The sequence below is a fragment of the Ambystoma mexicanum genome, chromosome 6q (genome assembly GCF_040938575.1).
Source record: "Ambystoma mexicanum isolate Mex_15411 chromosome 6q, UKY_AmexF1_1, whole genome shotgun sequence".
Taxonomy (NCBI): domain Eukaryota; kingdom Metazoa; phylum Chordata; class Amphibia; order Caudata; family Ambystomatidae; genus Ambystoma; species Ambystoma mexicanum.
The window spans coordinates 1,641,969,049-1,641,986,880 of record NC_090937.1 but is presented as its reverse complement, the minus strand read 5'-3'; the positions used below and the strand labels follow the sequence as shown (position 1 = coordinate 1,641,986,880).

Sequence of the window (17,832 nt, the reverse complement as noted above, 5' to 3'; positions counted from 1 at the left end):
TGCCAATTCACTCACACACTTGTCCTTGCTCTCGCATGCTTTCTCACTCTATTGCTTGCTTGCTTGCTTGGCCACTCTCACACTGTATTATTGCTTGCTCATTCCCTCACATGCTTGCTCAGTCTTGCCTGTCCATTCACTCACACGCTTGTCCTTGCTCTCGCATGCTTTCTCACTCTATTGCTTGCTTGCTTGCTTGGCCACTCTCACACTGTATTATTGCTTGCTCATTCCCTCTCATGCTTGCTCAGTCTTGCCTGTCCATTCACTCACACGCTTGTCCTTGCTCTCACATGCTTTCTCACTCTATTGCTTGCTTGCCGGCCCACTCACACTTTATTATTGCTTTCTCATTCTCTCACACGCCTGCCTGCTACCTGACGCTCTCACTCTAGCTCAGTTGCTTGCTCGCATGATTGCTTTTTGAGGGATTGTCCTTGAACCTTCTCACTGATGCTCTTTGTCATGTTTTCCCTTTATTTGCCCTTATTGTTGTCTGTGCCCCCTTTTTCAGATGTGCTGAAGACCCCCCGAATGATCCTGCATTTCAGTGTTTGGGGTGGATCGTGGTTCACCCTATTGTACTATTTTATTAACTGTAAGTACGAAGATCACATGGGCGGACCTCTTGCACTCTGCATGCTGCTTCGAGGCGCTTCCTGGCAGATCTGCAGTCATTAACATGCTAGAGAAGACAGTCAGAAGAACCGAGGCGTTGCCTGATTTTTAGAAGCAGAAGTGTCTTATATTTTGCGGTTCTGGGCAATATGAAGTGCATCCCCTCCACCCCCCCCCCCCCGTGCATCCCCTGTGCCACCTCTGCATAGGACATATAGTATGGGCTGCCTATTACTCCACGTTTTTCACAGCTACTCCGGGTCCCGAATCCCCCCACTGGAAAGCCTGCAGCGGTAGTTGTTTCTCTGGTTAGCAGGTTAGGTGTCGCTGCCCAGCCACTCCTACCGTGTTTTGCTTGATTGGCAGCGAGGCTGTGTGTAGCCAATGAGCCCCTGGAATGTGTTTGTGTGCGCATCAGTAACCCCTGCCATTTCATCTTTGCAGACGTCAGTGCCTGTGGAAGACACCCACACTTTGCTTGGGCCATCTGGCTGGCGGCTGCAGTGCCAGTGATCGTCTGTGTTGTGATGTGGTGTTGCTGCTGCTGCAGGGCGCACGCGCCGAGTGATGACAGTAAGTGCCGCTTAGTGGTCATTCTAGGGTAGGCAGTCCGCCCCCCCTTAATACTCCCTCCCCATGAGTCAAGATGCAGGTATATGTGATGTCACGTGCGCCCCATAACGGACACACTGCGTCATCTCATGTATGGTTTGCTGCTGGTTTGGGAAACCCTACTTCTAAAGTAGCTTTTGCTTTTCCTAGGTCCGGGGGTGTTCCAAATGAAAGCGCATTAGGTCAGGATTCCAAGATTCCAGTCACAACTCCACAAATGGAAGCCTTGCATGCTGTGTTTGGCTTGACCTGTAGGCCAATGACCGCCATTGCAAAGAAACATTTTAATAACCTTTTATTCCATTACTTTACTCTTCATGGTACAACTAGGGAAACGGATTAGCACAACACCACACCATAAATGACCACATCATAAATGATGGGGGTTTGTAAAAACATTGTGCTGTTTGTTAAAATCAGCATGTTTTTGAGTGCTCCCATTTTGGGAGGGCCAGAGAACAGGCAGGTATGTGTTGGGGTCTCCTCAAGATCACTCAAGTGTGGTGTAGAGAGGAAGTTGAGATTTGAACCCAGGTCTCCTAGTTGGAGTCAGTAATGAAAGTTACTGGGCCAAAGCTTCTCTTGCTCCCCTCGCTCATGTATTTAAGGCGCCAGGTTAATCTCATAACAGAGGCACCCCCTGGAAGCGACCCTGCCTTCCCATCTATTGGAGGGTCATGGTCTCAGTGGTGGTGGGTGGCATGTTCTGCCCGTGAGACTTCTTCCCATGTCCTCCTCCATTGTGACTGCATCAACTGCAAGCCGCCTTGGCATCCAGCACAAAGATTGCGGAGTTATCTTCCCAGATGCCATGGTCATGCCATGTCTCTACCCAACGCGAATGCCAACTGAAAAACTGTTCCCTGCGACAGTTGGGGGGTGAGGTATAACCCTCTAACTGCTAAGCCTCTAATTGTAAACCTTGTGCATAACCCCTCTTGCATATAGTACCCACAACACGTAATGCCATCCCTTGACGCAGGAGGAGGATACGCTTTGCATATAGTACCCACAACACGTAATGCCATCCCTTGACAGAGGATACTGGTTACATATAGTACCCTCATCACGTAATGCCATCCCTTGACGCAGGAGGAGGATACTGGTTGCATATAGTACCCACAACACGTAATGCCATCCCTTGACAGAGGATACTGGTTACATTTAGTACCCACATCACGTAATGCCATCTCTTGACGCAGGAGGAGGATACTGGTTGCATGTAGTACCTATATCAGAGGTATTACCCTCTAACTGCTAAGACTCTAATTGTAAACCTCGTGCATAACCCCTCTTGCATATAGTACCCACAACACGTAATGCCATCCCTTGACAAAGGATACTGGTTACATTTAGTACACACATCACGTAATGCAATCCCTTGACGCAGGAGGAGGATACTGGTTGCATATAGTACCCACAACACGTAATGCCATTCCTTGACAGAGGATACTGGTTACATATACTACCCTCATCACGTAATGCCATCCCTTGACGCAGGAGGAGGATACTGGTTACATATAGTACCCACAACACGTAATGCCATCCCTTGACAGAGGATACTGGTTACATTTAGTACCCACATCATGTAATGCCATCCCTTGATGCAGGAGGAGGATACTGGTTGCATATAGTACCCACGACACGGAATGCCATCCCTTGACAGAGGATACTGGTTACATATAGTACCCTCATCACATAATGCTATCCCTTGACGCAGGAGGAGGATACTGGTTGCATATAGTACCCACAACACGTAATGCCATTCCTTGACAGAGGATACTGGTTACATTTAGTACCCTCATCACGTAATGCCATCCCTTGACGCAGGAGGAGGATACTGGTTGCATATAGTACCACAACACGTAATGCCATTTCTTGACGCAGGAGAAGGATACTGATTGCATATAGTACCCACATCATGTAATGCCATCCCTTGATGCAGGAGGAGGATACTGGTTGCATATAGTACCCACAACACGTAATGCCATTCCTTGACAGAGGATACAGGTTACATATAGTACCCTCATCACGTAATGCCATCCCTTGATGCAGGAGGGAGATACTGGTTTCGGATCAAGGGTTGGAAAAGCCACGTATAGCAGAACCTCAAACTCCCCAATCTGAGCTGGACACATGGGGAGTCTGAAAGTTAGGCGGAATAGATTGGTGATAAGGATTGATTGTAGGAACATTAATGCTGCACACATCTTAAGCTTGGCTGCTGATCGTACCTCCTCCCAAATTTCCCCCTCTCTTATGAGCCTGTGTTAGGCAAAATATGAAGGTAAACCTTCTCCCTGATGCCTTCATGGTCCTCTGGCTGAAGCGGTAGCTGGGAGCGTGTATAAGCTGCAGAAGGCATATCCGGGAAAGGAGATCATGTTTCCAATGGTTACATATAGTTTCACAATTAAAGTTACACTTGTATATGCTTATTTGGGAGTAAATTCCTTCGATAACAAGGGGAGAGGAAAGCAGTGTTGGTAACAATCAAGTCTTGGGCACGTTAAGAAACCTTTCTGCTTTAAGGATCACCAATTTACTTAAATGGAAACGGGTGTGTTGCTAGGTCTGGAAAAGATGCGGGTCCACACTAATGTCAGCACTCGGGGCTAGCTAGCCTTGTGGTTCTAGCCCCTGAGCTTCTATCCGGGTCCACACTAATGTCAGCACTCGGGGCTAGCTAGCCTTGTGGTTCTAGCCCCTGAGCTTCACTCCGGGGCTACACTAATGTCGGTACTGTTGGGACTCGTCGCTAGCTAGCCTTGTGGTTGTAGCCCCTGAGCTTCAATCTGGGGCTACACTAATGTCGGGACTGTTGGGACTGGGGTCTAGCTAGCCTTGTGGTTCTAGCCCCTGTTCAAGCTGTTTGTATGCTCTTCACTCCGGGGCTACACTAATGTCGGTACTGTTGGGACTCGTCGCTAGCTAGCCTTGTGGTTCTAGCCCCTGAGCTTCACTCCGGGGCTACACTAATGTCAGGACTGTTGGGACTGGGGTCTAGCTAGCCTTGTGGTTGTAGCCCCTGAGCTTCTATCCGGGGCTACACTAATGTCGGGACTGTTGGGACTGGGTGCTAGCTAGCCTTGTGGTTGTAGCCCCTGAGCTTCTATCCGGGGCTACACTAATGTCGGGACTGGGGTCTAGCTAGCCTTGTGGTTCTAGCCCCTGAGCTTCAATCCGAGGTTACAACCAAAAGACCTGGGCTATAGTGCCCTCTGCCCCCCCCCTAGCAACGCCTCTGAATGGAGATTATTGGTAGGTGGGCATCGAGGCATTATTGAGTGTGGTCCGGCTATCCGCAGAATTGTAGTTTTTCTCCCATGTGATCACCCATGTGGTCAATTGGCTATATCGCAGAGACAGACGTTTTTATGCGAGGGAAAAAGGGGCACTTGCCCAGGGCCCCCACCTTGGAGGGGTCCCACAAGGCTGCCTGATCTAAAGAAGTAAGATTCCTTTGTTCACCAGACTTAAATAGCACACATTCGATGGGGTGAGCCTTATGAAAGCTTTTTTGATGAGGAGGAGTATTGCAATATTTATAGTTGGTATTGAGTAGAGGGTGAGTGAAGTGGACTTAGGGTGACATGTCAACGAAAGGTTTTAAGAACGTTATTGGTGGGATGTCTATCGAAGATGGTAGGTTAGTTGTCATTGTTAACTTAATGATCGGTGTATTAGAATGATGTTGGTGATCCATATGTGGATATTTGACAATAGTTGTGCTGGCCACTGAGTTAAGTGTGGTGCAGCCGTAGACAATGTTATAGAGGCCTAAAAGTAGTAATAGTTGAGGTGACATTCTCGCTATAGGTTATTTGTAGATTAGGACCTAGGAACAGGTGTAGTAAGGTAGTGTGACTATCTAGCACAGAAGGCATTTTCATACAATCTCGGCATTGTTAATAGAATTAGTTAGCATAGTCTCTGTCTATGAACATAATTAGTGATCAAACAGGCAGCCTACGTGTCACAATGATTAAATTGCAGGATCAAGACAGCCCAGTCCACAATACAGGTATAGGTGCAGTAAGCAGTGTACAATATTAGTTGTTCCTAGTCATATGTAGGCTGATAAAGGAAATATGGCTGTGAGCAAGATGACTAGCAAGTGTATTTACATCCTGTGCGTGCCATGAGAGGCTAATGGTGGATAATTAATAATCAATGTAGCACGTATTCAGGTAAGGCAGGTATGGCGATGAACAGTTCCTTCGCATAGTAGTAAGTTTGGTAGGCAGAGCGAGAGTAATACGTTTCAGTATGACCATATACTTATTGTCGGGGGCGTTCCGCAGTGATAGATTGGTTACATACAAAGATAGAATTACTCATGCAAAAGTGGGGTAATGGTAACGTGATCCATACTGTGTCACGTTATTGTGGGCGAATGGACATAGATTGTTACAGCGCTATGTATTTAACGTCAAATAAGATAGGATAATGTGAGAGCATACAAACAGCTTGCATCTGCCATTCCCTGTGAGGATCAAATGAATCGGATGAACTTTATGCAGTCTTAATTGTTTGTAACGAAAAGTTTTTAGGCTAGGTCACAGTAAACAGGTTAGTCCTGTTTGGATGAACTCCAAAGTACTCACATGACCGCCTCCATCTGCGGACAGCCCGCAGACAGCCTTAGGAGCCGGGCCTTGGTGGGCGGGCCACCGGCTTGCGCCTCCGGTTCTTCCGGCGGTAGGAAATGCACACAAAGGACCAATCAGAGCGTTAGAGTATGCTGCTTTAGTTGCTAGGCAGCGTGAGCCACGGCGGTGGCGGCCATCTTGCTGCCACTTGATCTTTCTTCTTATGTAGGCCATTTGAGTGGAAGGGATGGTAGACAGAAGGGAGCGGACCAGATGCTGTAGGACTCGGACAAGCATATTTTAAAGTCTGCTCATTTGACACACAAAAACACTTGGCATTTTTGTAAAAGTCAAAGGTTTTTCTGCACTTTTATAAATGACAATTTCACAAGCCAGTGTTTTGGAACTATGTAAAGCTTTAAACTGCAAGACAACCCCAGATTAAATCTGTTAAATCACACTGATTGGTGTGCTGGTACTTATATACATCTCTTGATGATGGATGAATCATTCGGCGTTACACCCTTCTATAATATTTTGTTTTTTAAAAATGGTCATGTTTGGCAATGTGATTGGTGTACTTTCCAAGTCAGTTTTATAAAATGAGATTATTTTAGTTCATGGTAATAATTGGTAATGAAAGTGTTCAAATGCAGTAATTGCAGAGTTGGCACAAATCCCAGATTCACCCCTTACCCAGTGTGTGTAATGCTGGGCATCTAATGTAATCATGTATTGCCTAGCCTCTCGAAATGGCCAGTCCCTGAACCTTTCAAAATTGTCAGCCCTTCAGAGTGATTTCCTTCTCCGGGTATGATCTTCAAAACAGCCTCACTCGTGGTGTCACTGGCTGTAGTGTTGCTTCCACTAGAATAGTGAGAATTGATATATTGCACACCACAGGCACTTTATTTCTTTTGATATCTAATGGCAACACTGTTGGAAAAGCACCTTCCTGGTAGCTTCTAGTCTACATCCACTATCCATGCTATGGGATGTGTAGCTTTCTCCTTCCTTCCAATTGCTCTCCTCTATCCATGCTTGAGCACGTTTGCGTTCTGTGAGGCAGCAAATGCGAGTTCTCAGTCTATTCTGGGTTACGTTTACCTTTTACATACAGTCCTGCATTAATACTACAGGCTGCATACCTTCCTGGATTCTATTGATAATGTCTCCTGAATCTATGCTGGAACAGAAGTAACCTCTTCGTCGACTGATAATGTTGGCCTTCAAACTGTACTTCGTTATCATTCTGATTTGAGCAAGAATGAAGAGGGTAAGGAGACTTAAAAGGAGTAAACCTCATTTGTAATGCTGTGAGGCAGCATATCAACCTATCGGTTGTTATTGCGACAGGGGGGGGGGTAGGAGGCAGATATTCTTGATCAATTAATTACTTTGGTTTGGTGAAGGGAGGCCCCAAAGATGTCCGTGCTCAGGGCCCCAAAAGTGCTTACGATGACCCTGCCCAGAGAGTGGTGATATGATTATGGGGTTCTACGTTATTTCGCCGACCTATTTTTCATCGTGGGACTTCTCATCGCCAGATTTTCCATCGCCAAAAACCCATCTTTTTATTTTTTTTCATTTTTTGGCGGGGGGTTCCCCCCCAAACCCGCCTCTTATTTTAATAATCATACTTTAATAATCATTAAAAAAGATGGGTTTTTGCTGATGAAAAATCTGGCGATGAAAAATCGGTCGGCGAAATGCGTGTATACCGATTATGGTGGTGTTATGAAGTGACCTTAATGGATAACGTTTGGGTCAGAGGTGGACTAGTTGTGGACAATTCAGAGACCCAAACCTCAATGTGTGTGGGATCAAACTTCCCAGCATAGTGTGCGAGTCCCACTTCTCAGTCCCACTTCTCAGCTTGGATCATTGCAGCTCTGTGTAGATACCATATTCCTTCATTTGCTACGGCCTTCCAAGGCCCTTCCTAGCGGCCGGTACTAACTCTGCTGTTTCTCCTCTCTCGAAGGGCTAAAAGAAGTGTTCCTCGAGGGTCCTGTTAACCCCTCACCAGCTGATTGAAACCAGGAGGATGTAGCGATGGGAGAGAAACTTTTGAAGGGGACTGTCAACACAGCTTTGTAAGCTCACCTGCAGGGGATGGCATCACGCCAACAGCATTAAAACTTTGGAGACTCCCTGCTCCTACACTGCCTCTCGCCCACTCTCCCTGGGATGCCTTGCTGGACAGTAAATGCGGCGTCGCAAATGGCGGCCTTATGAAGTGGACTTGGAGTAGGTCCTTGTTTGGATCACTTTGCCGACTGAGTGCTCTGCTAATGGTAAAGGCCCAGAATACAAGGCATTCCCTCCGATACCGATTCATGGACCCTATTGGTGGAGAGCCTGTGGGGCTGCGCCCGTTCAAGCATTATAAGTACCGTGGATTCTGAGTGTTCGGTCTCTAAATCATGCAAACTGTGGGTGTTCATCCCAAAAGCTCCCTCAATAGTAAGAGACTGCATGAAAACCAAGTAACCTGGAAGTGTTCTGGGAAGTGCTCCCCCCCGCCCCCCAGTCCGCAGATCCTCTGGAAACCAGTCCTTGCCCCGACCTTTGGATGTTCCACAACGCAATATTCTTCTCAAGCTTGAATGTTCACCTGTACACATATGTATTAGTATTGTGTATGTATTTATTATCATTTATTTGTTTCGCCTCTAGCGTGAACTTAGCTCAAGGCCTGGGCTCTGATCTCGGGCTCAGGTCCTCTTCCCCTGCCAGTTGCACACGTGCTCTGCCCCCCTGGCTAAACCTGCACGTGGGGACTGTTTTCTGTACCCCTAAAGCCCCCCCAGCACTTGACACCCGTTGTCTGCACTTGCACTTGCCACCAGCTGGCCACACTTTTTAGTTACTGCTTTTATGTATTCTATTTATTTTACTGTCAATCCCATGTACCCCACTGCCCCCTTGCCCTCGCACTTTTCCCCTTCCCCCGCTCTTAGGGGATCTCAATGTCACCTGGCCTAGTAAGATCGTTGTCTCTGTCTTCCCTCTGTTCCCCCTCCTTTGCCTCATCGCGCCTTGAAGCACCTGTGTCTAGGCGCGTTATAAATGCCATATCATATATCATATCCTAGAACAGGATGGCACCAGCACTGAGCTTACTATTTTATACAATAGTTGAGCACTGTTGGTGGATGGAGAGAGGGATTTGTATCTGTGTAGCAGGTATTGTTGAAAGGCTAGTTCATTTGAGCCAAGTCACACACTCCACAGCGCCACCTAGTAGCCATCGCTGGAAGTCCACCTCCAGTTCCAAGCCATTTCGGCAAGGTATTCGCATAATTGACCAAAAAACATTTGACCTAAAACATTTGATAACTATTTTTTGATCTTTTTTTTCGGTCAAATTTAGTTAAATATATATAGGTGGCTGGGTAAGGGTATAGATTAGGTTTATGGGAAGTGGGGGGGATTTGCGGGTGGTCTCCCACCCCATATTTTAGAATGAACAAAAGGTCAAATGAATTAGATCAAATGTGATTAGGTCCAATGTTTTAGGTCAAATAGACCCAAACCTTCAGCAAGGCATCGTGGGTATGCAAATTAGCCGAAATGGGACCCTTTTTCTCCGGGAAATGGTCTTGGTCTTCGAGGTCAGTGCTACTTTACGCATAGCTTAATCAACCCAAGACAGGCATTTTGCACAGCTGTCAGGACCACCTGCCTGGCTTCACCCCTATAAAGTATGACCAGTGCCGCAGAGTCCTGACAGCCGTGTGGTTGCAGCATTTTATTTTCCATGTAAGGCTCACTTCAAAATGACCAAAGTATTATGAAATGTGAAACGATTTGAGTCTGCCAGAAATCGCCCATGTTTTTCCGTTTAATCAACAATTTCGGGGGTGGGAGGCTCACCACCGAAGACCAAATATTCTACTTCCCACAGAGCTCCAACGACGATTCCCCGATTTTGAGTGGAGGGTCGTAAAGCACTTTTTTGCTCCATTCTGTCTTTGTGAGTGGCCACCCGCTTCTCCTGAGGCCCCCCCCTTCTGCAGGCGCACGCCATATTGATAACTAGGCATCCTCTTGCAGCGCTGCGCGCCTCTTTAGCCCCCCCCTCCCATGACTGTAGATGACACTGCTATGTACTCTTGTCCTTCCTTGCGCGTTGGTCCTCCACCCACTACTTCTTGTCGTGCAGAACCCCCGGTCATGTGACCTTGCTGAATGTGTTTGCACTACTTTGCACTTCTCACTGCCCCGGCCACCGAACAGATCTGCATAAATAAACTGCCGTCCCTCCCCTCCCCTGCCCCACCCTCCCACCTCCCCCCTCCACTCCATGTTTCCATGGGATTTTAAAAAGGGCAATTTTAAATGGAAGGCATCTGTATTTTTATAAGCTGGACTTTACGGTTTCTGATAGAACTGAACATCTTAATACCATAAACCTGTAATGTGAGCACAGAATTCTCTCGCCGGTCCTAGCCAGTCCCCAGAAATGCACAGGTGCTGTTTACTGTACGGCTTTAACTTATTGTATTAGATTTCTTCTGCTTTTTTTTATTTATAGAAATTTGTATGCATAATATGCATAATACAAAAATATTGCAAGAGATTAGTATACTCTTGTTTGTTTTAACTAAGTTTGTAGCAAGAACATTTTAAATTTTAATATAAATTTTGTAAAAATGTTTTTTTGTACGTGTGCATATTTCTTGTTTTTGACAAAAAAAAGTTTTTTTTGTTATGGTGTAAAGATGTATCATCAAAAACAACAATAAAAAAAATATATTGAATCTATTTTTCTATGTAAAACAAAGAAACTGAATGATCAATTTTATTCTGTGTCCGAAATGAATGCTGAGATTATTCTTGTATGTTAATAAGGTTGGCTGTGGGGGTCGTTATGCAACCGCCACCTCCATAAGTCGGCAGGTGAGTCTCGTACCTCGCTGTCCACGCAAGTCACACTTAATAGGCCCGCCATGGAGAATTTGGAAGCAGTTCTGGCCACATAGGGTTAAATGCAGGCGCAAACTCTCAGAGATGTGAGGGGGGTCTGGGCCTCCACCCCTGTGCCTGTTGCTATCCCTGATTCACCCAGAAAACCTACACGTTGAGGAAGGGGTTGTCGGTGGGCGCAAGTGACTCCCATCTCTGTGCGGGACATAGCGCATCCTAAATTAAAGCAGGAGCCATTCTATTTGAGTGGCGTAATGTTGCCAGGCACCTGAAAGCACCTGGCAGCATTCCACATAGCTCTGTGCCTGGTCTGTGAACCAGGCATGTGCTTGCAGCAGCTGCTCATCACGCCAGTGTGTCCACATGCATGCAGCTGCAATTTTGCTTCCAAAGTAATATTTTCACGTCTTTTGTACACCTGAACCTCCTTGGCTGACACTGGTCTAGTCTACATGGACGGGCAGCTCTCAGAGGTTTCATTATCCATCATGCCGGACACTGGTCTCAGCTGGCTCGCTTGCCCACGGCCTCTGGTGTCACTCCTTCCCACCTACCAATCCACCCTAGGGCTGAGCTGGCTCGCTTGCCCACAGCCTCTGGTGTCGTTACTGTTATGAAGACGCAGGAGGAGACCGGTAAGGTTCAATGGAAGTATTTATTATAGCTAATAAATGGGAAAAGACCCCCAGCAAACGCAGAGGTCCCCTTCCTCTCTGTAACTTCTCCAACTGACATAAATAGAACATAAACAAGAAACACAGCAAGTAAGATTCTATGACATCATATAGAACATGATGCATCAGAGAGCTCTCTCTACATGCATTTAGTACAGGCAGGCTACCTGCTACTTGGGAAAAGCATCACAACACATCTTCCCCTTTTTTTAAAATTAATTCAACATCAAATTAATTCAACAGCACTCTTCTCCTTCTCGAACCACCTCACACATGACCTCTCTTCACCGTGGCAATTCTGTCTTTATTCCACACTTGCCCTCCGGCCACGCGCACAGACCCTTTCATGACTGCTACAACCCTGACCGGATCTGAGTAAAGAGAATCACGTTTCCTATTAACAACCCGCTTCTTTATCCTGACCCAATCCCCACACACCACATGCAATTCTTTCCTTCCTCTCCTCCTGTTTTCATGCATGACCTATTCAGTCTTCTTTTTCACTAGTGACTTTCTCACTTCTTCAATAACTACATCCGTCTCCCTGCTCCTACCAAGCCATGGCGGAAACGCTAGGGAATATGGCTTTCGGCCCCTCATGAGTTCAAAAGGGCACATACCAGTTGTGGAATGTGGCGCCATCCTCAAAGCCCACATCCTATTTTGTATCGTGGCTAGCTTATCAAATCCACACTCTTCTCCCATACGGATGTTCTACATCACACACCTGTTCATCCTTTCAACTACTCCGTTTGTCTCTGGATGGTATAAAGAAGTCCTTTTGTGGCCAACCCCACACTTCCTTAAATAATTTACAAAGCTTCCACCTACAAACTGAGGACCGTTATCCGTCAACACGCTTTCAGGCAAACCCTCATTGGCAAATAGTTCCTGCAATACTTTAATCATGCTTTCTCCCGTGATGTCTCTCACAATTTTAAAGTCTACCCACCTGGAGAACAGATCCACAACCAAAACAATGAACTTTTCACGTCCATAACCTAAATCCACCAGGCCTAGTATGTCCATGGCAAGATCACTCCATATCCTTGATGGGAGACCAACATCCACCAATGGCTGTTTCTTAGCCACAACACCCTTCCCACTCTTAATATACAGCTGACAATCAGCTAAACATTTTTCAATTTCCTTATCAAAACCCGGCCAGCAATAATCGGCTCTAAATACTCCCTTGGTTTTGGTAACTCCAATGTGACCACTATGTGCTAGATCTATCACATTTTTCGGCAACCCAACAGGAACCACTGCCCTTCCCCATCTGAACAAAATGTCATTGGCGACAAATAATTCGTTTTTCATCTCCCAATATGGCTTCACCCCCTCCTCCAATTCCAACTTATTGGGCCATGATGTGGACAATACATACGGAATTACTCTGCTAATTGCATCATCTCTTTTCATCTCATCCAACCACTCTTGCTTGGATACAATTCCATCAGTGTTCACGAACACCAATTCCATCTCCTCATTTTCCACAACATCCGGAGCAATTACTCTTACCCTTGATAAACTGTCAGCTAGTATGTTGTCCTTTCCGGGTATAACATCCATTCTAAAACAATGTGTCTGCATCCTGGTGACCCAGCCTGCTACTCTACGCGAAACCTTGTCTAGGCCTTTATTTTCAAAGATCGCTTTCAAAGGTTTGTGATCCGTCGGATCACAAACTCTACGCCCCACACAAAATTTCTGAAGCGTTCAACAGCCCAAAAGTATGCAAAGGCCTCCTTTTCGAGAACCGAATACCTCAACTCCGCTCCCTTGAGACCCCTTGATGCATGAGCTATTACCTCTTCCGACCCATCTTCCTGCTTCTGAGATAGCACAGCACCTAGTCCACCTTCACTCGCATCTACTGTAATGATCAATGGTTTTCTTGTGTCAAAGCACCGTAAAGGATGAGCCATATTTATCTCTTCCTTTATTCTGGCATATTCCAGGTCACACTGTTGATTCCATACAAAGTCGGCACCCTTCCTCAAAATCTTTCTCATTTCCTGCACCTTGTCTGCATAGTTCACCACACATTTTTGGTAAAACTCAGTCATACCAAGAAAAGAGCGAAGTTCACTCTTACTCGGTTTTTCAATATTCTTTATAGAATTTATCATATCTTCTTTGGGTCTAATACCGTCGCCCGATACCTCGTGACCTAGATAATCCACTTTTGTCACAGCAAACTTACATTTCTCTTCTCTCAATGTAATGGCCCTCTCTTCAAATATCTTCAACACCCTACATAAATTCCTATCATGCTCTTCCAATGTCACTCCACTCATTAACACATCATCTTGGAAACAGAACACACCTTTCACTCCTCTCACAAGACGATCCATGATTTTCTGAAACACTGACGAGGCTGACGCCAACCCAAAAGGTATCCTACTAAATTGGAACACTCCTTCATGCGTCACAAAAGCCGTGACTTTCCTACATGCTTCCTCCAATTCGACCTGATGATAAGCTGATGTCATAGCAAGTTTCGAAAAATACTTTCCCACACCCACCATGGTTAACATCTCACCCATGTTGGGCAGAGGGTGCCTGTCCACCATCACACACTTGTTTAACTCGCGCATTTCTATGCACAACCTCAGATCTCCTGAACTCTTTTTGACAATCACTACTGGGGAGACCCACTCAACCCCCCCAGCCCTTTCGATTACACCCGACATCAACAACTTCTCTAATTCTTTCTTTACACTATCCCGTAGGGCAAAAGGCACCGGTCTGAGCTTCGCCGCAACGGGCGTATTGCCCCTACTTAATATTATTTGGTGTTGAAAACCTTTCACTTTTCCCAACGTCTTATCAAATACCCTACCATACTCTGAAGCGTACTTGCTGGAAACTGGGGACATTTCTGATACTTGTTACACTTGTTCTTGGTGGTTGGGATCAAGTCTGATGCCAAGATTCTTTTGTTCTCTCCATCCCAAAAATGATTGGCCCTTCTTGGTAACATACACTTTGCCTTCACATTTGCGTCCTTTGAACTCGAATTTACTCCACACATATCCCAGTAACTCAATTCTATCCTGGTTATAACCACCAGGATTTATGTTGGGTTCTGACAATGCTGACAACACCCCCTTCATTTCAGTCTCAAATGCACTCCTGGACAATAGAGTAATTTCTGACCCAGAGTCAGCCATCATCAATACCTTACATCCATTCACTGTCAACACAGCATAGGGACGTTCACAATCATCTGAGCTTTCACCATTGGTCGCAACATTGACAGTATTGACAATAACATTCTGCAACGGCATCACTATATCGTCTTCTGACGACCTTCCGTCTTCTTCATTTACATAGCGGACCTTTCTTTGGTCTGCCTGGCCAAATTGGTAGTTCTTGCAGCACGTCGTGAAATGTCCTCTCCTTTTGCACTTGGTACATACAGCTTTCCGCCCTGGACACACTACAGAAGACGCAAAATGTGATGCACTAGTGCAGCGAGAGCATAGTCTCTCATCTTTTCTATCGTCTCTTTTCATTTCTCTGTGTTGTTTCTTGATTCCTCTTTTCTTCAGCGTTACTACAACCCGTCTGTTTGTGTCTTCCTCTTCTTTTGTTTTTCGCTTCACCCACATTTAATATTTCTGACTTATTTTCCTTTGGCTCTCCTCCCTCTGTTTTCGAGAGTTTGGCTACACACGCCAGGGAATGTTCTACACGCTTGGCCAGGTCTAGCACTTCGTCCAAGTTCGGCTCATCTCTTAACCAAAGTTCCTCCCGTATTTTGTTGGATCGACAGTGGGTCATGAACTGATCGCGGATGTTTTCATCAAATGCCTCTTGGAACTTACATGTCAGAGCCAGATGGTGAAGTGCTGTCATGTAATCTTCAACGGATTCCCCATGGCCTTGTACTCGCATGCGGAAATTGTATTGCTCCAGGATCGTACTGGTTTTGGGGTGAAGTGCTTGTCGAGCTTCACTAAGGCCAATTCAAATTCATTCCGCTGCCATCACCAGTCTGCTGAGGAAAGGTTTCAAAAATTCTTTGACCCTCGTATCCTAGGAAATGTAACAATAATGCCTCTTTTCTCTCGCTGGAATATGACGTTCCACCGGCAGCTTTCATATAGTGCATAAACCCCTTGTGCCATTGAGGCCACGCTATCTTTGCTGCTCCTGGGGTCGGCATGAATATAGGTGGGCCCGCTATGCCTGGTAGAGCTGCCATAGCTTTATGCTTGTAGGATCCAGTAGGCGTGATCCTTTGATACAAAGTTCACGCTGCGTCCCACTGCAACTCACTGGGATCCGTTATATGCTTCCTTTCAAGTTCCCCTTTTCATATGCTAGCACACCACTGTGACTCAGACGCTTCCCTCCATGTTTGCCTTGCGCCTCCAACAGGGTTCGTGGTAATAAATTCCTCAATAATACTTTGCGAATGTCATTGGACCAAGACGCATGCTCCCATATGTGTGCACACCACAGCAAACTTCGTGCCTTCCCAAGCGTACACTTTGCGCCTCAGAAAGTGGCTTTACCGAACATGAAGTCCTTTAGTTCTGTTTGCTTTGCGCCTCTATAAGATTATTTACGGTAAGCGACGTCACTCTGGCTTCCCCTCTACTCTAGCGAAGGAAAACGATCTTCGGGTCCTCAGGTTTCCGTGTCCGGGCAGGGCACAAAACGCGGTTGGGGAATGGACTGCAGGTTGCGGCGTAAATATGGGAGACAACACTTACTTGTGAGAATCGCCGGCACTTGCTAAGTCAGTTTGGCGGCCGCGTGACGCTATGGGAGAGCAGAGCTGCCTACCGAACACTGGGTTGCTTCCTCCCGTACCGATGTCTCACTCGGGGAAACCGCTCTCAGGACTGCCGTAGAACCACGAAGCAACCTTCTCGCAGCAGGCCGCTCGACGCCGGGCAATGGTGGAGCAGCCCGTGAGGGACACCGCAGGGACAGCTGCTCTCGTCACAGGGGCAGCCGCTCTTCCTCTCCCCGGACCGCTGTTTCAACGGCAGGGGCACAATAGAGCTTATCGGCGGCTCTGCTATTTGGGCTCTTCAGGCTGCTCGACACCGGGGATTAGCGGAGCAGCCCGCGAGGGACAACGCAGGGGCAGCCGTTCACGCCGCAGGGATGGCCGCTCTGCTTCTCTCCAGGCCGCCGCTTCAACGCCGGGGTGGGGCGGAGTGGATTGCTAGCAGTGCTGCTGGGGGTCTCCTGTCTCCTCCCGATCCCATCCTCGTCGCTATTGTTATGAAGACGCAGGAGGAGACAGGTAAGGTTCAATGGAAGTATTTATTATAGCTAATAAATGGGAAAAGACCCCCAGCAAACGCAGAAGTTCCCTTCCTGTCTGTAACTTCTCCGACTGACATGAATAGAACATAAACAAGAAACACAGCAAGCGAGGTTCTATGACATCATATAGAACATGATGCATCAGAGAGCTCTCTCTACATGCATTTACTACAGGCAGGCTACCTGCTACTTGGGAAAAGAATCACAACAGTTACCTCTTACCACCTACTGATTCGCCCTAGGGCTGAGCTGGCTCGATTGCCCACGCCTCTGGTGTCGTTACTTCTTCCCATCTACTGATCCACCCTGGGGCTGAGCTGGCTCGCTTGCCCACGGCCTCTGGTGTCACTCCTTCCCACCTACTGATCCACCCTAGAGCTGAGCTAACTCACTTGCCCACGGCCTCTGGTGTCGTTAAGTCTTCCCATCTACTCATCCACTCTAGGGCTGAGCTGGCTCGCTTGCCCACAGCCTCTGGTGTCACTCCTTCTTCCCACCTACTGATCAAGGCTAGGGCTGAGCTGGCTTGCTTGCCCACGGCCTCTGGTGTCACTCCTTCTTCCCACCTATTGATCCAACCAAGCAAAGGCTTGCTTGCCCACGGCCTCTGGTGTCACTCCTTCCCACCTACTGATCCACCCTAAAGCTGAGCTGCGTCACTTGCCCACGGCTTCTGGTGTCGTTACTTCTTCCCACCTACTGATCCAGCCTATGGCTGAGCTGGGTTACTTGCTCATGGCCTCTGGTGTCACTCCTTCTTCCCACCTACTGATCAAGCCTCGGTCTGAGCTGGCTTGCTTGCCCACGGCCTCTGGCGTCGCTCCTTCTTCCCAACTATTGATCCAACCAAGTAAAGGCTTGCTTACCCACGGCCTCTGGTGTCACTCCTTCCCACCTACTGATCCACCCTAGAGCTGAGCTGCCTCACTTGCCCACGGCCTCTGGTGTCGTTCCTTCTTCCCACCTACTGATCCACCCTAGGGCTGAGCTGGCTCACTTGCCCACGCCTCTGGTGTCGTTACTTCTTCCCACCTACTGATCTACCCTAGGGCTGAGCTGGCTAGCTTGCCCACGGCCTCTGGTGTTCTTACTTTCCACCTACTGATCCACCT

The 17,832-nt window shown here is 47.1% G+C and overlaps 1 protein-coding gene across 2 annotated transcripts in view; it reads left to right on the top strand.

Moving 5' to 3' along the window:
* The window catches only part of LOC138516952 (uncharacterized), a 73,813-nt gene extending 63,221 nt beyond the window's left edge, over positions 1 to 10,592 (top strand). The window contains exons 7-9 of one of the 2 annotated variants that reach the window (XM_069632431.1): positions 515 to 598; positions 1,063 to 1,191; positions 7,807 to 10,592. In XM_069632431.1, coding sequence (XP_069488532.1) covers positions 515 to 598; positions 1,063 to 1,191; positions 7,807 to 7,859 — 266 coding nt within the window. In that variant the 3' untranslated portion in view covers positions 7,860 to 10,592. Of the gene's footprint in view, positions 1 to 514; positions 599 to 1,062; positions 1,192 to 7,806 lie in introns of those variants that run through there. The other variant, XR_011282332.1, reaches the window with a different exon arrangement.
* The last annotated feature ends 7,240 nt before the right edge of the window (positions 10,593 to 17,832 follow it).